The following is a 19,564-nucleotide window of genomic DNA, read 5'->3' on the forward strand; positions in this document are numbered from 1 at the left end:
AAAATACTAATAATAATGAAATAGTAAAAATAACAATATAATAAGAATATGGAATATTACTACTACTAATAATGTATTATACAAAATATTAATAACAACAATATAATAAGAATATGGAATATTACTACTACTAATAATATAATAGCTAAATACTACTACTACTACTACTACTACTACTAATAATAATGTAATAGTAAAATACTAATAATAACAATATAATAAGAGGAATATGGAATATTACTACTACTTATGTGATAGTAAAATACTAATATTAATAATAATATAATAGTTAAATACAACAACTACTACTAATAATGTAATGTAGTAGTAAAATAATATTAATAAAAATAATGCAATGCTAAATACTATTAATATTAGTAGTGTAACAGTAAGATACTATTATTATATTATTATTATTATTGATAATAATAATAATAATGTAATAGTTAAATACTACTACTACTACTACAAATCATGTTATAGTTAAATACTAATAATAACAAAGTAGTAATAATAATATGGAATACTATTACTACTACTACTAATAATAATGTAATGGTAAAATACTAATATTAACAATGTAATAATAAATAATGAAATAGTACAATTCTACTGCTAATAAAAAAATGATTAATAATAATGATACAATATGAATAATAAGGCAGGCAGGGGGCTCCCAGAGGCAAGGTGAAGCTGGCACCGAGGAGGGTAAAAGGGTGCAAGGCAGAGGGTGGGGAAGGAGGGCTGAGAAAGTGGGTGGAGGGAGAGAGAAGAAAATAAAAAACCCCAAATTGAGAAGCAGCAGCAGTGGGAGAGGAGGCGCGCATGCGCAGTGGCAGCCCCGGGCCATGTTGGAATGAGGCTGTGATCAGGGCAGCGGTGGGGGCTGCACAGTGACACCCGAGGGTGGGGGTCACCCGAGCCCGGCAAAGCAGCCTGCAAAAGTCCGCACGGGTAAGGAAACGCCCGGAAACGGGTGTCCTCAGACAGGGGGGGCCCTGGGACACCTGCTTGGGGGGGAGTGGGACCAGTGCGGGGTCTCTGACATCTTTACAGAGCTTCCCAAGTTTGCAACAGTGTATCACTGTGTGATATCCCTATATATACTGTATACAGTGTGTGATATCCCTATATATACTGTATACAGTGTGTGATATGCCTATATATACTGTATACAGTGTGTGATATCCCTATATATACTGTATACAGTGTGTGTTGCCCCTATAAATACTGTATACAGCGTGTGATACCCCTATATATACTGTATACAGTGTGTGATACCCCTATATATACTGCATACAGTGTGTGATACCCCTATATATACTGTATACAGTGTGTGATATCCCTATATATACTGTATCAGTGTGTGATATCCCTATATATACTGTATACTGTGTGTGATACCCCTATATATACGGTATACAGTGTCATCCTGTGTGTACACAGACGGAGGGAGCTGATATTGATATATATTATATATATGGCATTGCCCTCTCTCTGAACAGGCAGGCATTAAAAGAATATTACAAACACAGTCACATCATCAACTTCAAGCAAAGTCCGCGCACAAGTGGCTGAGATATGGATATATGTGATGCATTTATATACAGTGGCGTTGCCCTGCTCCCACTCGTGTGCCAAAGAAAAATGGATCCAACGCTCTATGGATTTGATAATAAAGCTATTTAATTCGTGCCACACAACGTTTCAACTTGATAAAGACCTGTTCAGGTCGATACGGTGTGTGGCACGAATAAATAGCTTTATTATCAAATCCACAGAGAGTTGGGTCCATGTTTCTTGAGCGTAGACATGGAATAACCCTGACAGGTACTCCTTGAACCAGCAGCACCGGTAAACTGTATGTATTTATTTATTTTTGGTGTGCAGCATATCCCTTTTGCCCACTCGTGTGCCCACACACATTATCAGAATAGTACAAACCCAACTTCATATATTGTATGCAATATTGCCCTGCTCCCACTCGTGTGCCCACACACACACATTATAAGAAAAAGTGAAATCCATTCACATCATCAACTTCAAGCAAAGTCAGCTGCAGAAGTGGCTGAGCTCAGATATATACCAGGATATATTGTGTGCATTTATATAGTGGCATTGCCCTGCTCCCACTCGTGTGCCCACACACATTATAAGAATATTAGGAACACAACTTCAAGCAAAGTCAGCTGCAGGAGGGGATAGAGATCTGTGTATGTATATACTGTATGTAGTGATGAGGATATACATTGCTCTGCTCTCACTCCTTGTGTACACACACATTTATAAGTATATTAGGAACACAACTTCATGCTGAGTCGGCGGGATTCAAGCACTCGCAGGACTTGAAATAAATGCAAAATAATAATTTATTTAATCAACGTCTCGGCTTATAGGTAAGGTTTATATACAAGATGAAACGTGGATTAAATAAATGACTATTTTGCATTTTTTTCCCCCCAAGTCCTGTGATGGCTGGTAATGTTTCATCATCTAATTCGTGTGCGTGTGTGTCCATACAGTATCTCCATACATTGAAAGTAAATTAATAGCACATCCAGATCAACAATTCCATGCAAACTTAGCAGCAGAAGGGGCAGGAGTTATTATTATTATTATTAATATTATTATTACATACAGAATATATATTTTATATTAATATATATATATATATATTATTATTATTCAGACGCCCTGTTTTATGCACTGTGGAACGGGGTCTTTGGTTTGCTTGATTATTATTTTTGGGGGGTCTGGCTGAAATGTTGGGTTCAACGTAACCCCCCTGTCTGGTTTGTTTTATTTCTTTAGATTTCTCTTGGTTCTATTCTTGTATTATCACGCTCTATATTTAACCTGTATTAGCGTAATCCGTCGCTGGCCTCTCCTCCGCCTTCCATATTTTGCTTTAAAATAAATGTGATTTCGCACCCTGATTTTTGGAGTCCGGCTCAAAGACTTCGCAGGTAAAAGTTACACTTTCCTGCAATAATTAATTTTTTTCTTGCGGGGGGGGGGGGGGGGGGTGGTCGTTCTTAAATCCCCAAATCGCTCAGATCTTCGTGGTGAAATAAACCTGTTTTATTTTCACCTTTATAGGGTTTAGCAGAAAACGGAAATTCTGTTTCTGTTTCATTCTTTCACACTTTTTATTACTGATATGAACACGCCTCACAGCCTCACAGCCTCACAGGTCCTTTCTGTTCCGAGTTTCACTTTACCTGCAGTGGTTGTGGTTACTGGAAACTGTATTGTTAAGGGATATGTTGTGTGTTTCATACCCTGGGTGCACCATACAAGTTGGGTTACCATCACCGAGGGTTGCCAGGTAGCTTCTCCAAAAATACTGGACACAATGGTGAAAGGTGCGACGCGCTCGAGAGAGACACACACACACACACACACACACACACACACACACACACACACACACACACACACACACACACACACACACACACACACACACACACACACACACACACACACACACACACACACACACACACACACACACACACATTTTTTCGCTCCGCTCGATGCTGAATCCTCCTGTCTGTGGCTGCACCCACAGGCTCCTGACACCGCCTCCTGATTGGCTGCATTACCCAGCAGCAGCCAATCAGGATGGAGGAAGCTGCCCTGCTCTGGGAAATCCCGCGGCCCCCCAAGCTGCTCAGGTCACTATGTCCAGAGAGATAATACCGGTATACACATACATGTCCACTATGTGTGTGTGTGTGTGTGTGTGTATGTATATTTTTTTTTAACTGGACAGATTATCCATATACAGGACAGTCCGGTTCAATACCGGACACCTGGCAAACCCTACCGTCCTGCCCTATTACCGTTTCCGAAACAGGGGGTTCTCCTAAATATCACCCAGAGTTGCGATCAAAAGTCGGCGATTCTATATGCAATCGCCACCTTCGATTGCAAGCTCTTGGGCCCAGCTAAACGCAAGAAGCTGTTTAAATCTAGAGCTGAGAGGGAGAGCAGCAACATTTTATAAAAACAGACCCGTCAAATGAAAACCCTATTCAGAAATCTAGTGCTGTTTTTTTGGGGGGGGGGCGGGGGGGTAACAAATTCTTGAATTTTGACGATATACAGCTGTATTATTTGGATAGTGGATTATCCCCAAAGGGGGAGAAATGGGGCTCAAAGGTATGGGATACACTAGTTGTATAGAAGAACAATCTGGAGTGAATATTGTTCCAATATGTTCCCTTTAATAGAAAATAAGTGCAATGTGGAATAAACCCTGGGCTATTATTATTATTATTATTATTATTATTATTATTATTATTATTATGAATCTTTCTTTAGCTGGACGGTACATAAAGCAGTGTGCCCCCTTTTTCGCTCATCTGCATGTAACGTTGAATATTTGGGAAATAGCTGTCAAAATGTCAAATATTTGTGGCGTTTTGCTACAACTTTTAAGCTCTCTGTTAATCCCCGGAGCGCGTGCGTTTAAAAGCAGGGCTGCTAATTAGGGGACTTGATTTCCAGCCGGCCCTTCGACACCACATGGTGGTTGTGAGATGGGTCAGGTTGGTTCTTTTGATACTGACTGCGTGGGGCGGATACATCTCGGGGTTACGGGCCCATTTCCTTATTTTTAAAGCTCGAAAGCTTATTTCCCTAAAAACTCAATTTTTCCTATAAAAATGTCACTTTTAAAAACCCTATGTCGAAAAAATCATTGGAAGTCCCATTTATTTAAAAGTGTGTATTTGTTCGATTTTTCAGGGTGGCCAACTTCAGTCGTCAAAGTCCATCAACAGGTCAGGTTTTCAGGATATCCCTGCTTCAGCACAGGTGGCTCAGTCATTATGATTGCACCCCCTGTGCTGGAGCAGGGATATCCCTAATACCTGGCATGTTGGTGGCCCTTGAGCCACCTCTACTGATGCAGGGATATCCTGAAAACCTGGCCTGTTGATGGACTTTGAAGACTGGAGTTGGCCCAGAGTCGCAAAGCTCCGGTAAGTCCGTTAACGCGGCGGTCAGCTAACTTTACGTCACGTTAAGACTAACGGCGCATCTTCACGTGACGATAAGCTGCGTTTTCTCCGGTAAAGAGCTCAGCGTTAATTGTAACGGCCGTTAGTGATAACGGTATGCAAATGAGGCGTTAGCATAACATTGCACGCCCAGCAAAGTCCGTTAAGGAGAACGCGGGGACTTAGCGTGACGCTATTTACGTTATACCTACACGCTTTACTTCTATCCAGACACAGACATAGGGATTTTATAGTGTCTAGGAGGGGGAGGGTCACAGTCATGTATGATTTAACTGACATAGAGTTATTCCCCTCTCCCCCCTCAAGTTATCCCCTATATCAGGGTTTGGGTGGGGGGAGCGTCACAGTAAGGTATGATATAACTTACATAGAGTTATTCCCCTATCCTCCCTCAAGTTATCCCCTATATCAGGGTTTGGGTGGGGGGAGCGTCACAGTAAGGTATGATATAACTTACATAGAGTTATTCCCCTATCCTCCCTCGAGTTACCCCCTATATCAGAAGATAACCCAACGTTACGGTGCTATAACGTGTCGGTAACCCTGTGCTAATGAGATGTAGTTACATAGTTACATAGTAGATGAGATTGAAAAAAGACGTACATCCATCAAGTTCAACCTATGCTAAATTTAGACAACAGATACATTATCCTATATCTATACTTACTTATTGATCCAGAGGAAGGCAAACAAAAAACCCCATTAAGGGGAAAAATAAATTCCTTCCTGACTCCAAGAATTGGCAATCGGATTAATCCCTGGATCAACATCCTTCCCATGTATACTTATTTGGTATATCCCTGTATACCTTTCCCATCTAAAAAGATGTCCAACCTTTTTTTGAACAAATCTATTGTATCTGCCATCACAGTCTCCATGGGTAATGAATTCCACATTGTAACTGCCCTTACTGTAAAGAACCCTTTCCTTTGTTGCTGGTGAAATTTCCTTTCCTCCAACCTTAAGGGATGGCCCCGAGTCCTTAGTACTGCCCGTGGGATGAATAGTTCTTTTGAAAGCTCCTTGTATTGTCCCCGAATATATTTGTATATAGTTATCATATCCCCTCTTTGGCACCTCTTTTCTAATGTAAATAAATCTAATTTAGCTAGCCTCTCCTCATAAGTTAGATTGTCCATCCCCTTTATTAATTTGGTGGCTCTTCTCTGCACTCTCTCTAGTTCCATAATGTCTTTTCTTAGGATTGGTGCCCAAAATTGTACTCCATATTCAAGGTGTGGTCTTACTAATGCTTTGTAAAGGGGCATAATTATGTTTACTTCCCTTCCATCCATTGCCCGTTTAATACAAGATAAGATCTTGTTTGCCTTTGCAGCTACTGCATGACATTGGGCACTATTGCTAAGCCTGCAGTCTACAACCATTCCTAAATCCTTCTCCATCAAGGTTTCCCCCAATATATCTCCATTTAATTTGTAAGTCGCCTTTTTATTCTTATATCCCAAATGCATAACCTTACATTTATCTGTATTAAACCTCATCTGCCATTTACCTGCCCACGTTTCCAGTCTCTCCAAGTCCTTCTGAAGAGAAATTACATCCTGCTCTGATTCTATTACCTTACACAATTTAGTATCATCAGCAAAGATGGAGACTTTGCTCTCGATGCCAACCTCAAGGTCATTAATAAACAAGTTAAAAAGCATAGTTGGGACGCCGCTTTTGCGTATAATTATCTTTGTGGATACGCGTTATTCTAGGACGTTTCACCACGACCCAAGGCCGCCACCGCTTTGCTGTGACTCACCCCGGCACACCTGCCATCACCGGTCACTTTGCTGCTAAGCTTAAGTGCCTTAACCCCTTGCCCTGCCGCCCCCTTGCCCTGCCGCCTCCTTGCCCTGACGCCCCCTGTCCCTGACGCGTTTACGTAAACTCCTTCAATTAACCCCCTACCCTAAACGGTAATTAAACTTGCCTTAAGCGCGGCGGCGGGGATTCCAGCGGCGGAACAGCTGCTGCGGAGGGTCGGTCTGCGGCGTTGCGGCCATTTGGTCACGGCGAAACGACCGCGACCAAACGTCCCATTGTGTCACCCCGTCCACTCCTGGTTCCGGTAATGTCCCGTTATGAGCCGGACTTGCAGCCGCGGTGTGGATTTGGGCCTTGGTCAGGTCCGCGTGGCAGAGGGAAACGCAGCAAGCGTAGGCATTTATTTCTTTCTTTCTTTTCATGAAAATAGGCTCCGTAAAGGGAAACATTCTACGTCTCATATAAAGACGCGTAATCTTCAGAACGTGTCACTTCAAAATACCTTCCTTTTTATTATATCAATTTTCCTGTCAAAAAGAACATTTAATCACCTTTTCCTCAGGACTCAAAGAATGCAGTTAATTACTTTTACCTCTGCAACGGCGATATATGCCTGTATGTATGTATACAGTATATGCCTGTATGTATTTATATATGCCTGTATGTATGTATCTATGTCTGTATGTAATTGTATATGCCTTTTATATATTTATACATGCCTTTTATATATTTATACACGCCTTTTATATGTTTATACATGCCTTTTTGTATATTTATACTGTACATGCCTGTATATATTATATTATATATGCCTATACATGTCATTGCACATATGTGTAACTTGTCACCAAGAACAATGACCTTGGGGTCTCATTTAGTGACAGAAACGGTCCGTTGTGTCCCTATGATGTGTAATAGGAATAAATGTAATTTGTAATGATATGTTAGTGTTTCCGTTGTATGCAGGGCTTAAAAGCAATGAGTGTTTCTGTTATTTTAACATAGTCTGTTGCTAAATAAAAGGATGACCTGCTATTGAGGACTTGCTTATTAAGTGTTGGGAGCAGGGCCTTTTTTAAGATCTCCGTAGGCCTTGAGCGCTCTTCTGTTTGTAGGCGCCATGCCGGACACGCATGCGCAATGCTGTCGCGTGAACTAGGGCATATTGTGATTTACCCGTTGATGTGACATATATGCAGCGCAGATCTCTGATCTCTTCTTGTAAGATTGCGAGACGCTACCTTAATAAATTGAATTTGAAAGTGTTCACAACTACACAAGTTAATGAAAACAACCCGAAATACCGTGCACATTTATACAAGTGTTATGTTTACCGCTGATTTCATTAAGTGTTGTTAAATTGTAACTGAAGTATAATTTGAATATTCACGCCTAACAGCCGTACGCATGAAAGTAATATACCTACCGCTTAGTTTCATTTTAGTATTGTTTACATCATATTTTTGTATTTTAAGTAAACTTTATTGCTCTCAACATAGTTTTATCATGTAATTTTAAGATCCCTTTTATCTTTATTTTCAGGTCAGCACATTTTTTTTCCCCCAAAGTTCTTAAACTTTTTCGTAGGCCCCCCGGAAGGCTCTGTAGGCCCTTGAAAGGTTCTGTAGGCCCTTGGAAGGCTTGTAGGCCCTCCGAAAGGCTCTGTAGGCCCTCCGAAAGGCTCTGTAGGCCCTTGAAAGGTTCTGTAGGCCCTCCGGAAGGCTCTGTAGGCCCTTGGAAGGCTTGTAGGCCCTTGAAAGGTTCTGTAGGCCCTAGGTACTGTGCCGATTGTGCCTAATGGATAAAATGGCCCTGGTTGCGACTGAATTACCAGAACCTATTTCATAAAACATGTAACTTGTTCTTAAACTTTCCGGGACACAGCTCTGCGGTCCGGGATTTATACGGATTTTCACAATATTTCTGTTCCTTAGAACGAGAGAGTGCGTTTCTTTCTGAAATAAATCCCTTTCTTTTTAACAAGAGAAAAAAAAGAAAGATGTTCAAATCGTAATTAATATTCTAATTTGCCCGTGTTCTGCCCTCGAATCATCCCCCTCGCCGACATAAATGAGAGAGTATATATTTTCCCCAAATATTTGACCAGGAAAGACAGATTGCGGAGTACATACTCTGTATTGGCCGTGTGTATTAAATCAATAATATCTGCTTAATTAATGCCAAACATGTTTGAGGAGAGAGCCCTTTCCCTGCCCCAGAGGCCTGCAGTGCATGGCAAGGGGACAGGCGGGAGTCTGGAACAGGCTGGGAACTTTTATAAATAAATAAAGTGCTGGGTTCGTCCATTAAGGGAGCGTGACTTTAATGACCTTATTTTTGACATTCTGCCCAAATCTGTCATTGGGGTAAGTGTGGGTATGATTGGTACATCAGAGTCGCCGCTGCACCTTATCTCCGTGCCATATACACATAAATAATATTGCGGCGCTTGGAAGACGTCGGTTTTGAAGTGATTGTACAAGTGGCAGAGCGCAGGAAGCCTACGTGTATCCATGGCAACGCCACAGGTGTGAGGTGGGCCTGCAGCCTAGCTTAGTTTTTACTGTATGTTTTATATATATATATATAGAGGTATCAGTACCGTGTTAGCCGAGCTTCAATAATCAAAAAATAAATAGATGATACCGTTCTGTGGCTAACGAAATGCTTTTATTTGTGCGAGCTGTGTATCTCAAAAGCTCGCACAAATAAAAGCATTTCGTTAGCCACAGAACGGTATCATCTATTTATTTTTTGATTATATATATATATAGATAAATATATATATATATATATATATATATATATATATATACATACATACATACATACATACATACACACACACACACACACACACACACACACACACACACACACACACACACACATTTTTGTGTATATATTTTTACATACACACTGTGTGTGTGTTTTTATATATTTATGCATTTTGTTGCCAGCAACAAACACTGGTTTAAATGAAAGTGAAACTGAGAGAATAAAGTGGAAAAAAAAAAAAAAAACCCTGATTCCTTCTGCACAGAGAACAGGACATCAGATAAATATATATATATATATATATATATATATATATATATATATATATATATATATATATATATATATATATATATATATATATATATATTTAATTTAACCACCTCAAAGTCTGACACATACCAGGCTTACTCATTTCCACTTCCAGGGGAACCCAGCTTTGCTGTATTTCTGCTGTTTTTATTCCCGATGTATTTCTGCCTTTTCTCTCTTGACCCCGGGACCTGTCCTGGGGGAAGCCGGGGGTTTGTTCGGGGGTCTGTTTTATTTGTAACGAAATAAAAGTGACCATTTAATGAACGGAAAAGAATGTGTGACTTCCTTCTATGACGGGTCGCAGCCTTTGCTTTGCAACTGTTTGCTAATTATTAACCCGTTTGCTGTCGGAAGGGACGACACTGAATTTTTTTGTTGGTTTTTTTTAACGTTTATTTATATAAACGTTTTTATTTTAACAACCTGGATCCCGTGAGGCGGCCGGAGAACCCGTGTTGATGACTTGATGTGCAGGGTTTTCCTGCGCTTATCCGGCCTCGGCGAGGATGGCCTGTTTCGATTGGCCGAAGACGTTCGCCTCGATACAAAAGCTCGCGGCAAATTCGGTTTGGCGCTGAAAAGTCCACCGGCTTCGCGGTTTCCGGTTCTTCGGAAATTCGAACAAACTTGTCCAACGGGCGGTTCTGCTTCAAAAAGGCAAAATAATCATTTGTTTTTTTTGTTAACAATTTGGGCCATTACGGTGGGACTTTAGGCGCTAATAATTGACGTTGCTATTTCCCTGTCTTTTTTTAAAGGGTCCGGTAGCGAGTCGAAAAGCATTTTTAATAAACAACTCGGTGTAACCAACCTCCTTCCTTTTTTTTAAAACATGAGGCCTTGAAGACTGACAAACAGTCTTATCACCAAAAGACATTGGATGCGGATTGTAAAAACCACCCAAAGTTGTTACTTGCCCTGACTGCATGTAACCGGATATACATGTCCCTGTCCTCTGTTTGCTTTGGGACTGACCCGTGACGGGTACGGTTGGAGACGTTTCGGTTCTGTACCCCGGACGGCCCCGGGTTGACCCCCTCTGCTTTCTCTGTCTTTTAGCGCAGGGTGATAGGAGGCCCTTTTGGGGTGGGACATGGCGATGTCACGGTGAAGCCAGGCGTGCGCCCCCTGTATTTGGCCCCTCGAGGGGTGACGTCCGCCCCTCCTCCGGACATCCTGCAGAGATGAACATCCAGGAACAACGCACTGCAGGTGTGTATATACATTATTATAAACCAGGGAGGTGCAGTTACCCAATTAAAATGCACCATTCAGTGAGGGGTTACCCAATTAAAATGCTCCATTCAGTGTGCGGTTACCCAATTAGAATGCACTATTCAGTGAGGGGTTACCCAATTAAAATGCTCCATTCAGTGTGCGGTTACCCAATTAGAATGCACTATTCAGTGAGGGGTTACCCAATTAAAATGCACCATTCAGTGTGGGGTTACCCGATTAAAATGCACCATTCAGTGTGGGGTTACCCAATTAAAATGCACCATTCAGTGTGCGGTTACCCAATTAAAATGCTCCATTCAGTGAGGGGTTACCCAATTAAAATGCACCATTCAGTGTGGGGTTACCCAATTAAAATGCACCATTCAGTGTGCGGTTACCCAATTAAAATGCTCCATTCAGTGAGGGGTTACCCAATTAAAATGCTCCATTCAGTGTGGGGTTACCCAATTAAAATGCTCCATTCAGTGTGGGGTTACCCGATTAAAATGCACCATTCAGTGTGGGGTTACCCAATTAAAATGCACCATTCAGTGTGGGGTTACCCAATTAAAATGCACCATTCAGTGTGGGTTACCCGATTAAAATGCACCATTCAGTGTGCGGTTACCCAATTAAAATGCTCCATTCAGTGTGGGGTTACCCAATTAAAATGCTCCATTCAGTGTGCGGTTACCCGATTAAAATGCACCATTCAGTGTGGGGTTACCCGATTAAAATGCACCATTCAGTGTGGGGTTACCCAATTAAAATGCACCATTCAGTGTGCGGTTACCCAATTAAAATGCTCCATTCAGTGTGGGGTTACCCAATTAAAATGCACCATTCAGTGTGCGGTTACCCAATTAAAATGCTCCATTCAGTGTCGGGTTACCCAATTAAAATGCTCCATTCAGTGTGCGGTTACCCAATTAAAATGCTCCATTCAGTGAGGGGTTACCCAATTAAAATGCACCATTCAGTGTGGGGTTACCCAATTAAAATGCACCATTCAGTGTGGGGTTACCCAATTAAAATGCTCCATTCAGTGTGCGGTTACCCAATTAAAATGCTCCATTCAGTGAGGGGTTACCCAATTAAAATGCACCATTCAGTGTGGGGTTACCCAATTAAAATGCTCCATTCAGTGTGGGGTTACCCAATTAAAATGCACCATTCAGTGTGCGGTTACCCAATTAAAATGCACCATTCAGTGAGGGGTTACCCAATTAAAATGCTCCATTCAGTGTGGGGTTACCCGATTAAAATGCACCATTCAGTGTGGGGTTACCCAATTAAAATGCACCATTCAGTGTGCGGTTACCCAATTAAAATGCTCCATTCAGTGTGCGGTTACCCAATTAAAATGCTCCATTCAGTGTGGGGTTACCCAATTAAAATGCTCCATTCAGTGTGGGGTTACCCAATTAAAATGCTCCATTCAGTGTGGGGTTACCCGATTAAAATGCACCATTCAGTGTGGGGTTACCCAATTAAAATGCTCCATTCAGTGTGGGGTTACCCAATTAAAATGCTCCATTCAGTGTGGGGTTACCCGATTAAAATGCACCATTCAGTGTGGGGGTTACCCAATTAAAATGCACCATTCAGTGTGGGGTTACCCAATTAAAATGCACCATTCAGTGTGGGGTTACCCGATTAAAATGCACCATTCAGTGTGGGGTTACCCAATCGGGATGCTGTGTTTAATGTGGGATCAGTTTGACAGCTTTGTTCACAAAGGTGTGTCTGTGTGTGTCTGTGTGTCTGTGTGTGTCTGTGTGTGTCAGAGTGTCTGTGTGTGTCTGTGTGTGTGTCTGTGTGTGTCTGTGTGTGTCTGTGTCAGAGTGTCTGTGTGTGTGTGTGTGTGTGTCTGTGTGTGTCTGTGTCAGAGTGTGTGTGTGTGTGTGTGTGTGTGTGTGCGCGCACACAGGCACATACACACGACTCTCCGCTGACCGCTCCTGTCTCTCCTCTCTCTGCCCTGGTCCCAGAGATTGACCCTTGCCTGGAAGACGCAGAGTTTAGTTGGGAGGAGTATTTGGAGGAGACGGGGAGCACTGCGGCACCCCACAGCCTCTTCAAACACGTGAGTCACACGCTCCCCCGTACAGAAACACTTATATGTGCTGTATACCCCATCTCTTTCTTGTCCCCTCTCGCACCCTCCTCCAGGCTCCTGTGTGTCACCGTTACCAGGGACTTGTGGGCCATAGGGGTATTTTAGTGGCAATGTCTGTCTTTGACGTGGGGTGGCCAACTCCAGTCCTCAAGGGCCACCAACAGGTCAGGTTTTCAGGATATCCCTGCTTCAGCACAGGTGGTGCAGTTGTTGACTGGGACACCTGTGCTGAAGCAGGGATATCCTGAAAACCTGACCTGCTGGTGGCCCTTGAGGACTAGAGTTGGCCACCCCCTGGTCTGAGGCATCTCCTGGCCCCGATGACATACATCCAAGAGTATTAAGGAGTTAAGCTCAGTAATAGCCAAACCATTATATTTAATATTCAAGGACTCCATTTCCACATGCTCAGTACCACAAGATTGGCGTAAAGCAGATGTGGTGCCTATATTTAAATGGGAGCTAGATCACACCCGGGGAATTACAGACCTGTAAGCCTGACTTCAATAGTGGGGAAGATACTCGAAGGTTTAATACGGGATAATATTCAGGAATACCTAATGGAAAACAAAATTATTAGTAATAATCAGCATGGATTTATGAAGGATAGATCATGCCAAACTAACCTTATTTGTTTCTTTGAGGAGGTAAGTAGGAATCTAGACTAGGGTAATGCTGTTGATGTGGTCTACTTAGATTTTGCAAAGGCTTTTAATACGGTTTCACACAAGGTTGGTGTACAAAATAAAGCAAGTTGGACTCAGTAATAATATATGCACCTGGATTGAAAACTGGTTGAAAGACAGACAACAGAGGGTTGTCATAAATGGAACTTTTTCAGGTTGGGCTAAAGTCGTGAGTGGAGTACCTCAGGGATCGGTACTGGGACCCCTGCTTTTTAACTTGTTTATTAATGACCTTGAGGTTGGCGTCGAGAGCAAAGTCTCCATCTTTGCTGATGATACTAAATTGTGTAAGGTAATAGAATCAGAGCAGGATGTAATTTCTCTTCAGAAGGACTTGTAGAGACTGGAAACGTGGGCAGGTAAATGGCAGATGAGGTTTAATACAGATAAATGTAAGGTTATGCATTTGGGATGCAAGAATAAACAGGAGACTTACAAATTAAATGGAGATATATTGGGGGAATCCTTGATGGAGAAGGATTTAGGAGTGCTTGTAGACAGCCAGCTTAGCAATAGTGCCCAATGTCATGCAGTAGCTGCAAAGGCAAACAAGATCTTATCTTGCATCAAACGGGCAATGGATGGAAGGGAAGTAAACATAATGATGCCCCTTTACAAAGCACTAGTAAGACCACACCTTGAATATGGAGTACAATTTTGGGCACCAATCCTAAGAAAAGACATTATGGAACTAGAGAGAGTGCAGAGAAGAGCCACCAAATGAATAAAGGGGATGGACAATCTAATTTATGAGGAGAGGCTAGCTAAATTAGATTTATTTACATTAGAAAAGAGGCGTCCAAGAGGGGATATGATAACTATATACAAATATATTCGGGGACAGTACAAGGAGCTTTTAAAGAACTATTCATCCCACGGGCAGTACAAAGGACTCGGGGCCATCCCTTAAGGTTGGAGGAAAGGAAATTTACCAGCAACAAAGGAAAGGGTTCTTTACAGTAAGGGCAGTTACATTGTGGGATTCACATCTTTTTTTTTTTACTCCCCCCCCCATCATCTCTCCATACTTCCCCCCCCCCATCATCTCTCCATACTTCCCCCCCCCCACCCTCTCTCCATACTTCCCCCCCCCATCATCTCTCCATACTTCCCCCCCCCACCCTCTCTCCATACTTCCCCCCCCCCACCCATCTCTCCTTACTCCCCCCCATCATCTCTCCATACTTCCCCCCCCATCATCTCTCCATACTCCCCCCCCATCATCTCTCCATACTTCCCCCCCCCACCCTCTCCATACTTCCCCCCCCTCATCATCTCTCCATACTTCCCCCCCTCATCATCTCTCCATACTTCCCCCCTCATCATCTCTCCATACTTCCCCCCCCCCTCATCATCTCTCCATACTTCCCCCCCCCCCCCCACCCTCTCCATACTTCCCCCCCACCCATCTCTCCATACTCCCCCCCACCCTCTCTCCATACTTCCCCCCCATCTCTCCATACTCCCCCCCACCCTCTCTCCATACTTCCCCCCCCATCTCTCCATACTTGCCCCCCCACCCTCTCTCCATACTTCCCCCCCACATCATCTCTCCATACTTCCCCCCCCCACCCTCTCCATACTCCCCCCCCCACCCATCTCTCCTTACTCCCCCCCCATCATCTCTCCATACTCCCCCCCACCCTCTCTCCATACTTCCCCCCCCCCATCATCTCTCCATACTCCCCCCCCCATCATCTCTCCACACTTCCCCCCCCACCCATCTCTCCTTACTTCCCCCCCCCCACCCATCTCTCCTTACTTCCCCCCCCCCCCACCCATCTCTACTTACTTCCCCCCCACCCCCCATCATCTCTCTTTACACTCCACCCCATCTCTCCTTACTCCCCCCCCACCCATCTCTCCTTACTCCCCTCACCCCACCCATCTCTCCTTACTCCCCTCACCCCACCCATCTCTCCTTACTCCCCTCACCCCACCCATCTCTCCTTACTCCCCCCGCCCCACCCATCTCTCCTTACTCCCCCCCCATCTCTCCTTACTCCCCCCCCCCCCATCTCTCCTTACTTCCCCCCCCCCACCCATCTCTCCTTACTTCCCCCTCTTCTGATCCCCTCGGCCCCTCCCGCCCCCCCGGACAGGTGGACACCTCCCTGCAGAATGGCTTCTCCCCGGGGATGAAGGTGGAGGTTCCTCTCCGGACAGACGCTCAGTCTTACTGGGTGGCCAGCGTCATTACCACCTGCGGGCAGCTGCTGCTCCTGCGCTATGATGGGCGCGGCGAGGACCGATCGGCAGACTTCTGGTGCGACATCGTGACCTCTGACCTCCATCCCATTGGCTGGGCCCAGCAGAACAAGAAACGCTGCCGACCCCCGGATGGTAAGGAGCCCCCTCCCCCGGCTGCTGTGATCAAGCGCACAGAGCCCAGCAACACCAGCGCTCAGAAATATTACACAGCTCACACGGGGGCTCAGCGCCAGCGCTCAGAAATATTACACAGCTCACACGGGGGCTCAGCGCCAGCGCTCAGAAATATTACACAGCTCACACGGGGGCTCAGCGCCAGCGCTCAGAAATATTACACAGCTCACACGGGGGCTCAGCGCCAGCGCTCAGAAATATTACACAGCTCACACGGGGGCTCAGCGCCAGCGCTCAGAAATATTACACAGCTCACACGGGGGCTCAGCGCCAGCGCTCAGAAATATTACACAGCTCACACGGGGGCTCAGCGCCAGCGCTCAGAAATATTACACAGCACACACGGGGGCTCAGCGCCAGCACTCAGAAATATTACACAGCACATACGGGGGCTCAGCGCCAGCGCTCAGAAATATTACACAGCTCACACGGGGGCTCAGCGCCAGCGCTCAGAAATATTACACAGCACACACGGGGGCTCAGCGCCAGCGCTCAGAAATATTACACAGCTCACACGGGGGGGCTCAGCGCCAGCGCTCAGAAATATTACACAGCACACACGGGGGCTCAGCGCCAGCGCTCAGAAATATTACACAGCTCACACGGGGGCTCAGCGCCAGCGCTCAGAAATATTACACAGCACACACGGGGGCTCAGCGCCAGCGCTCAGAAATATTACACAGCTCACACGGGGGCTCAGCGCTCAGAAATATTACACAGCTCACACGGGGGCTCAGCGCTCAGAAATATTACACAGCTCACACGGGGGCTCAGCGCCAGCGCTCAGAAATATTACACAGCACACACGGGGGCTCAGCGCCAGCGCTCAGAAATATTACACAGCTCACACGGGGGCTCAGCGCCAGCGCTCAGAAATATTACACAGCTCACACGGGGGCTCAGCGCCAGCGCTCAGAAATATTACACAGCTCACACGGGGGCTCAGCGCCAGCGCTCAGAAATATTACACAGCTCACACGGGGGCTCAGCGCCAGCGCTCAGAAATATTACACAGCTCACACGGGGGCTCAGCGCCAGCGCTCAGAAATATTACACAGCTCACACGGGGGCTCAGCGCCAGCGCTCAGAAATATTACACAGCTCACACGGGGGCTCAGCGCCAGCGCTCAGAAATATTACACAGCTCACACGGGGGCTCAGCGCCAGCGCTCAGAAATATTACACAGCTCACACGGGGGCTCAGCGCCAGCGCTCAGAAATATTACACAGCACACACGGGGGCTCAGCGCCAGCGCTCAGAAATATTACACAGCTCACACGGGGGCTCAGCGCTCAGAGATATTACACAGCTCACACGGGGGCTCAGCGCCAGCGCTCAGAAATATTACACAGCACACACGGGGGCTCAGCGCCAGCGCTCAGAAATATTACACAGCTCACACGGGGGCTCAGCGCCAGCGCTCAGAAATATTACACAGCTCACACGGGGGCTCAGCGCCAGCGCTCAGAAATATTACACAGCTCACACGGGGGCTCAGCGCCAGCGCTCAGAAATATTACACAGCACACACGGGGGCTCAGCGCCAGCGCTCAGAAATATTACACAGCACATACGGGGGCTCAGCGCCAGCGCTCAGAAATATTACACAGCACACACGGGGGCTCAGCGCCAGCGCTCAGAAATATTACACAGCTCACACGGGGGCTCAGCGCCAGCGCACAGAAATATTACACAGCTCACACGGGGGCTCAGCGCCAGCGCTCAGAAATATTACACAGCTCACACGGGGGCTCAGCGCCAGCGCTCAGAAATATTACACAGCACACACGGGGGCTCAGCGTCAGCGCTCAGAAATATTACACAGCTCACACGGGGGCTCAGCGCCAGCGCTCAGAAATATTACACAGCTCACACGGGGGCTCAGCGCCAGCGCTCAGAAATATTACACAGCACACACGGGGGCTCAGCGCCAGCGCTCAGAAATATTACACAGCACACACGGGGGCTCAGCGCCAGCGCTCAGAAATATTACACAGCTCGCACGGGGGCTCAGCGCCAGCGCTCAGAAATATTACACAGCTCACACGGGGGCTCAGCGCCAGCGCTCAGAAATATTACACAGCTCACACGGGGGCTCAGCGCTCAGAAATATTACACAGCACACACGGGGGCTCAGCGCCAGCGCTCAGAAATATTACACAGCTCACACGGGGGCTCAGCGCCAGCGCTCAGAAATATTACACAGCTCACACGGGGGCTCAGCGCCAGCGCTCAGAAATATTACACAGCTCACACGGGGGCTCAGCGCCAGCGCTCAGAAATATTACACAGCACACACGGGGGCTCAGCGCCAGCGCTCAGAAATATTACACAGCACACACGGGGGCTCAGCGCCAGCGCTCAGAAATATTACACAGCTCACACGGGGGCTCAGCGCCAGCGCTCAGAAATATTACACAGCTCACACGGGGGCTCAGCGCCAGCGCTCAGAAATATTACACAGCTCACACGGGGGCTCAGCGCCAGCGCTCAGAAATATTACACAGCTCACACGGGGGCTCAGCGCCAGCGCTCAGAAATATTACACAGCTCACACGGGGGCTCAGCGCCAGCGCTCAGAAATATTACACAGCTCACACGGGGGGGCTCAGCGCCAACGCTCAGAAATATTACACAGCTCACACGGGGGCTCAGCGCCAGCGCTCAGAAATATTACACAGCTCACACGGGGGCTCAGCGCCAGCGCTCAGAAATATTACACAGCACACACGGGGGCTCAGCGCCAGCGCTCAGAAATATTACACAGCACACACGGGGGCTCAGCGCCAGCGCTCAGAAATATTACACAGCACACACGGGGGCTCAGCGCCAGCGCTCAGAAATATTACACAGCTCACACGGGGGCTCAGCGCCAGCGCTCAGAAATATTACACAGCTCACACGGGGGCTCAGCGCCAGCGCTCAGAAATATTACACAGCTCACACGGGGGCTCAGCGCAGCGCTCAGAAATATTACACAGCACACACGGGGGCTCAGCGCCAGCGCTCAGAAATATTACACAGCTCACACGGGGGCTCAGCGCCAGCGCTCAGAAATATTACACAGCTCACACGGGGGCTCAGCGCCAGCGCTCAGAAATATTACACAGCTCACACGGGGGCTCAGCGCCAGCGCTCAGAAATATTACACAGCTCACACGGGGGCTCAGCGCCAGCGCTCAGAAATATTACACAGCTCACACTGGGGCTCAGCGCCAGCGCTCAGAAATATTACACAGCTCACACGGGGGCTCAGCGC

At 45.9% G+C, this 19,564-nt stretch overlaps 1 protein-coding gene across 1 annotated transcript in view; it reads left to right on the forward strand.

Annotated features, from left to right (window-relative positions):
* Nucleotides 1-835: 835 nt before the first annotated feature.
* LOC142483910 (scm-like with four MBT domains protein 1) overlaps nucleotides 836-19,564 on the forward strand; it is a gene marked incomplete at its 3' end in the record, with an annotated part of 30,634 nt that continues 11,905 nt past the window's right edge. Inside the window, exons 1-4 of the mRNA XM_075583831.1 lie at nucleotides 836-954; nucleotides 10,956-11,108; nucleotides 13,106-13,200; nucleotides 16,022-16,262. Coding sequence (XP_075439946.1) covers nucleotides 11,081-11,108; nucleotides 13,106-13,200; nucleotides 16,022-16,262 — 364 coding nt within the window. The remainder of the gene's footprint in view (nucleotides 955-10,955; nucleotides 11,109-13,105; nucleotides 13,201-16,021; nucleotides 16,263-19,564) is intronic.

The sequence above is a fragment of the Ascaphus truei genome, unplaced genomic scaffold (genome assembly GCF_040206685.1).
Source record: "Ascaphus truei isolate aAscTru1 unplaced genomic scaffold, aAscTru1.hap1 HAP1_SCAFFOLD_391, whole genome shotgun sequence".
Lineage (NCBI taxonomy): Eukaryota > Metazoa > Chordata > Amphibia > Anura > Ascaphidae > Ascaphus > Ascaphus truei.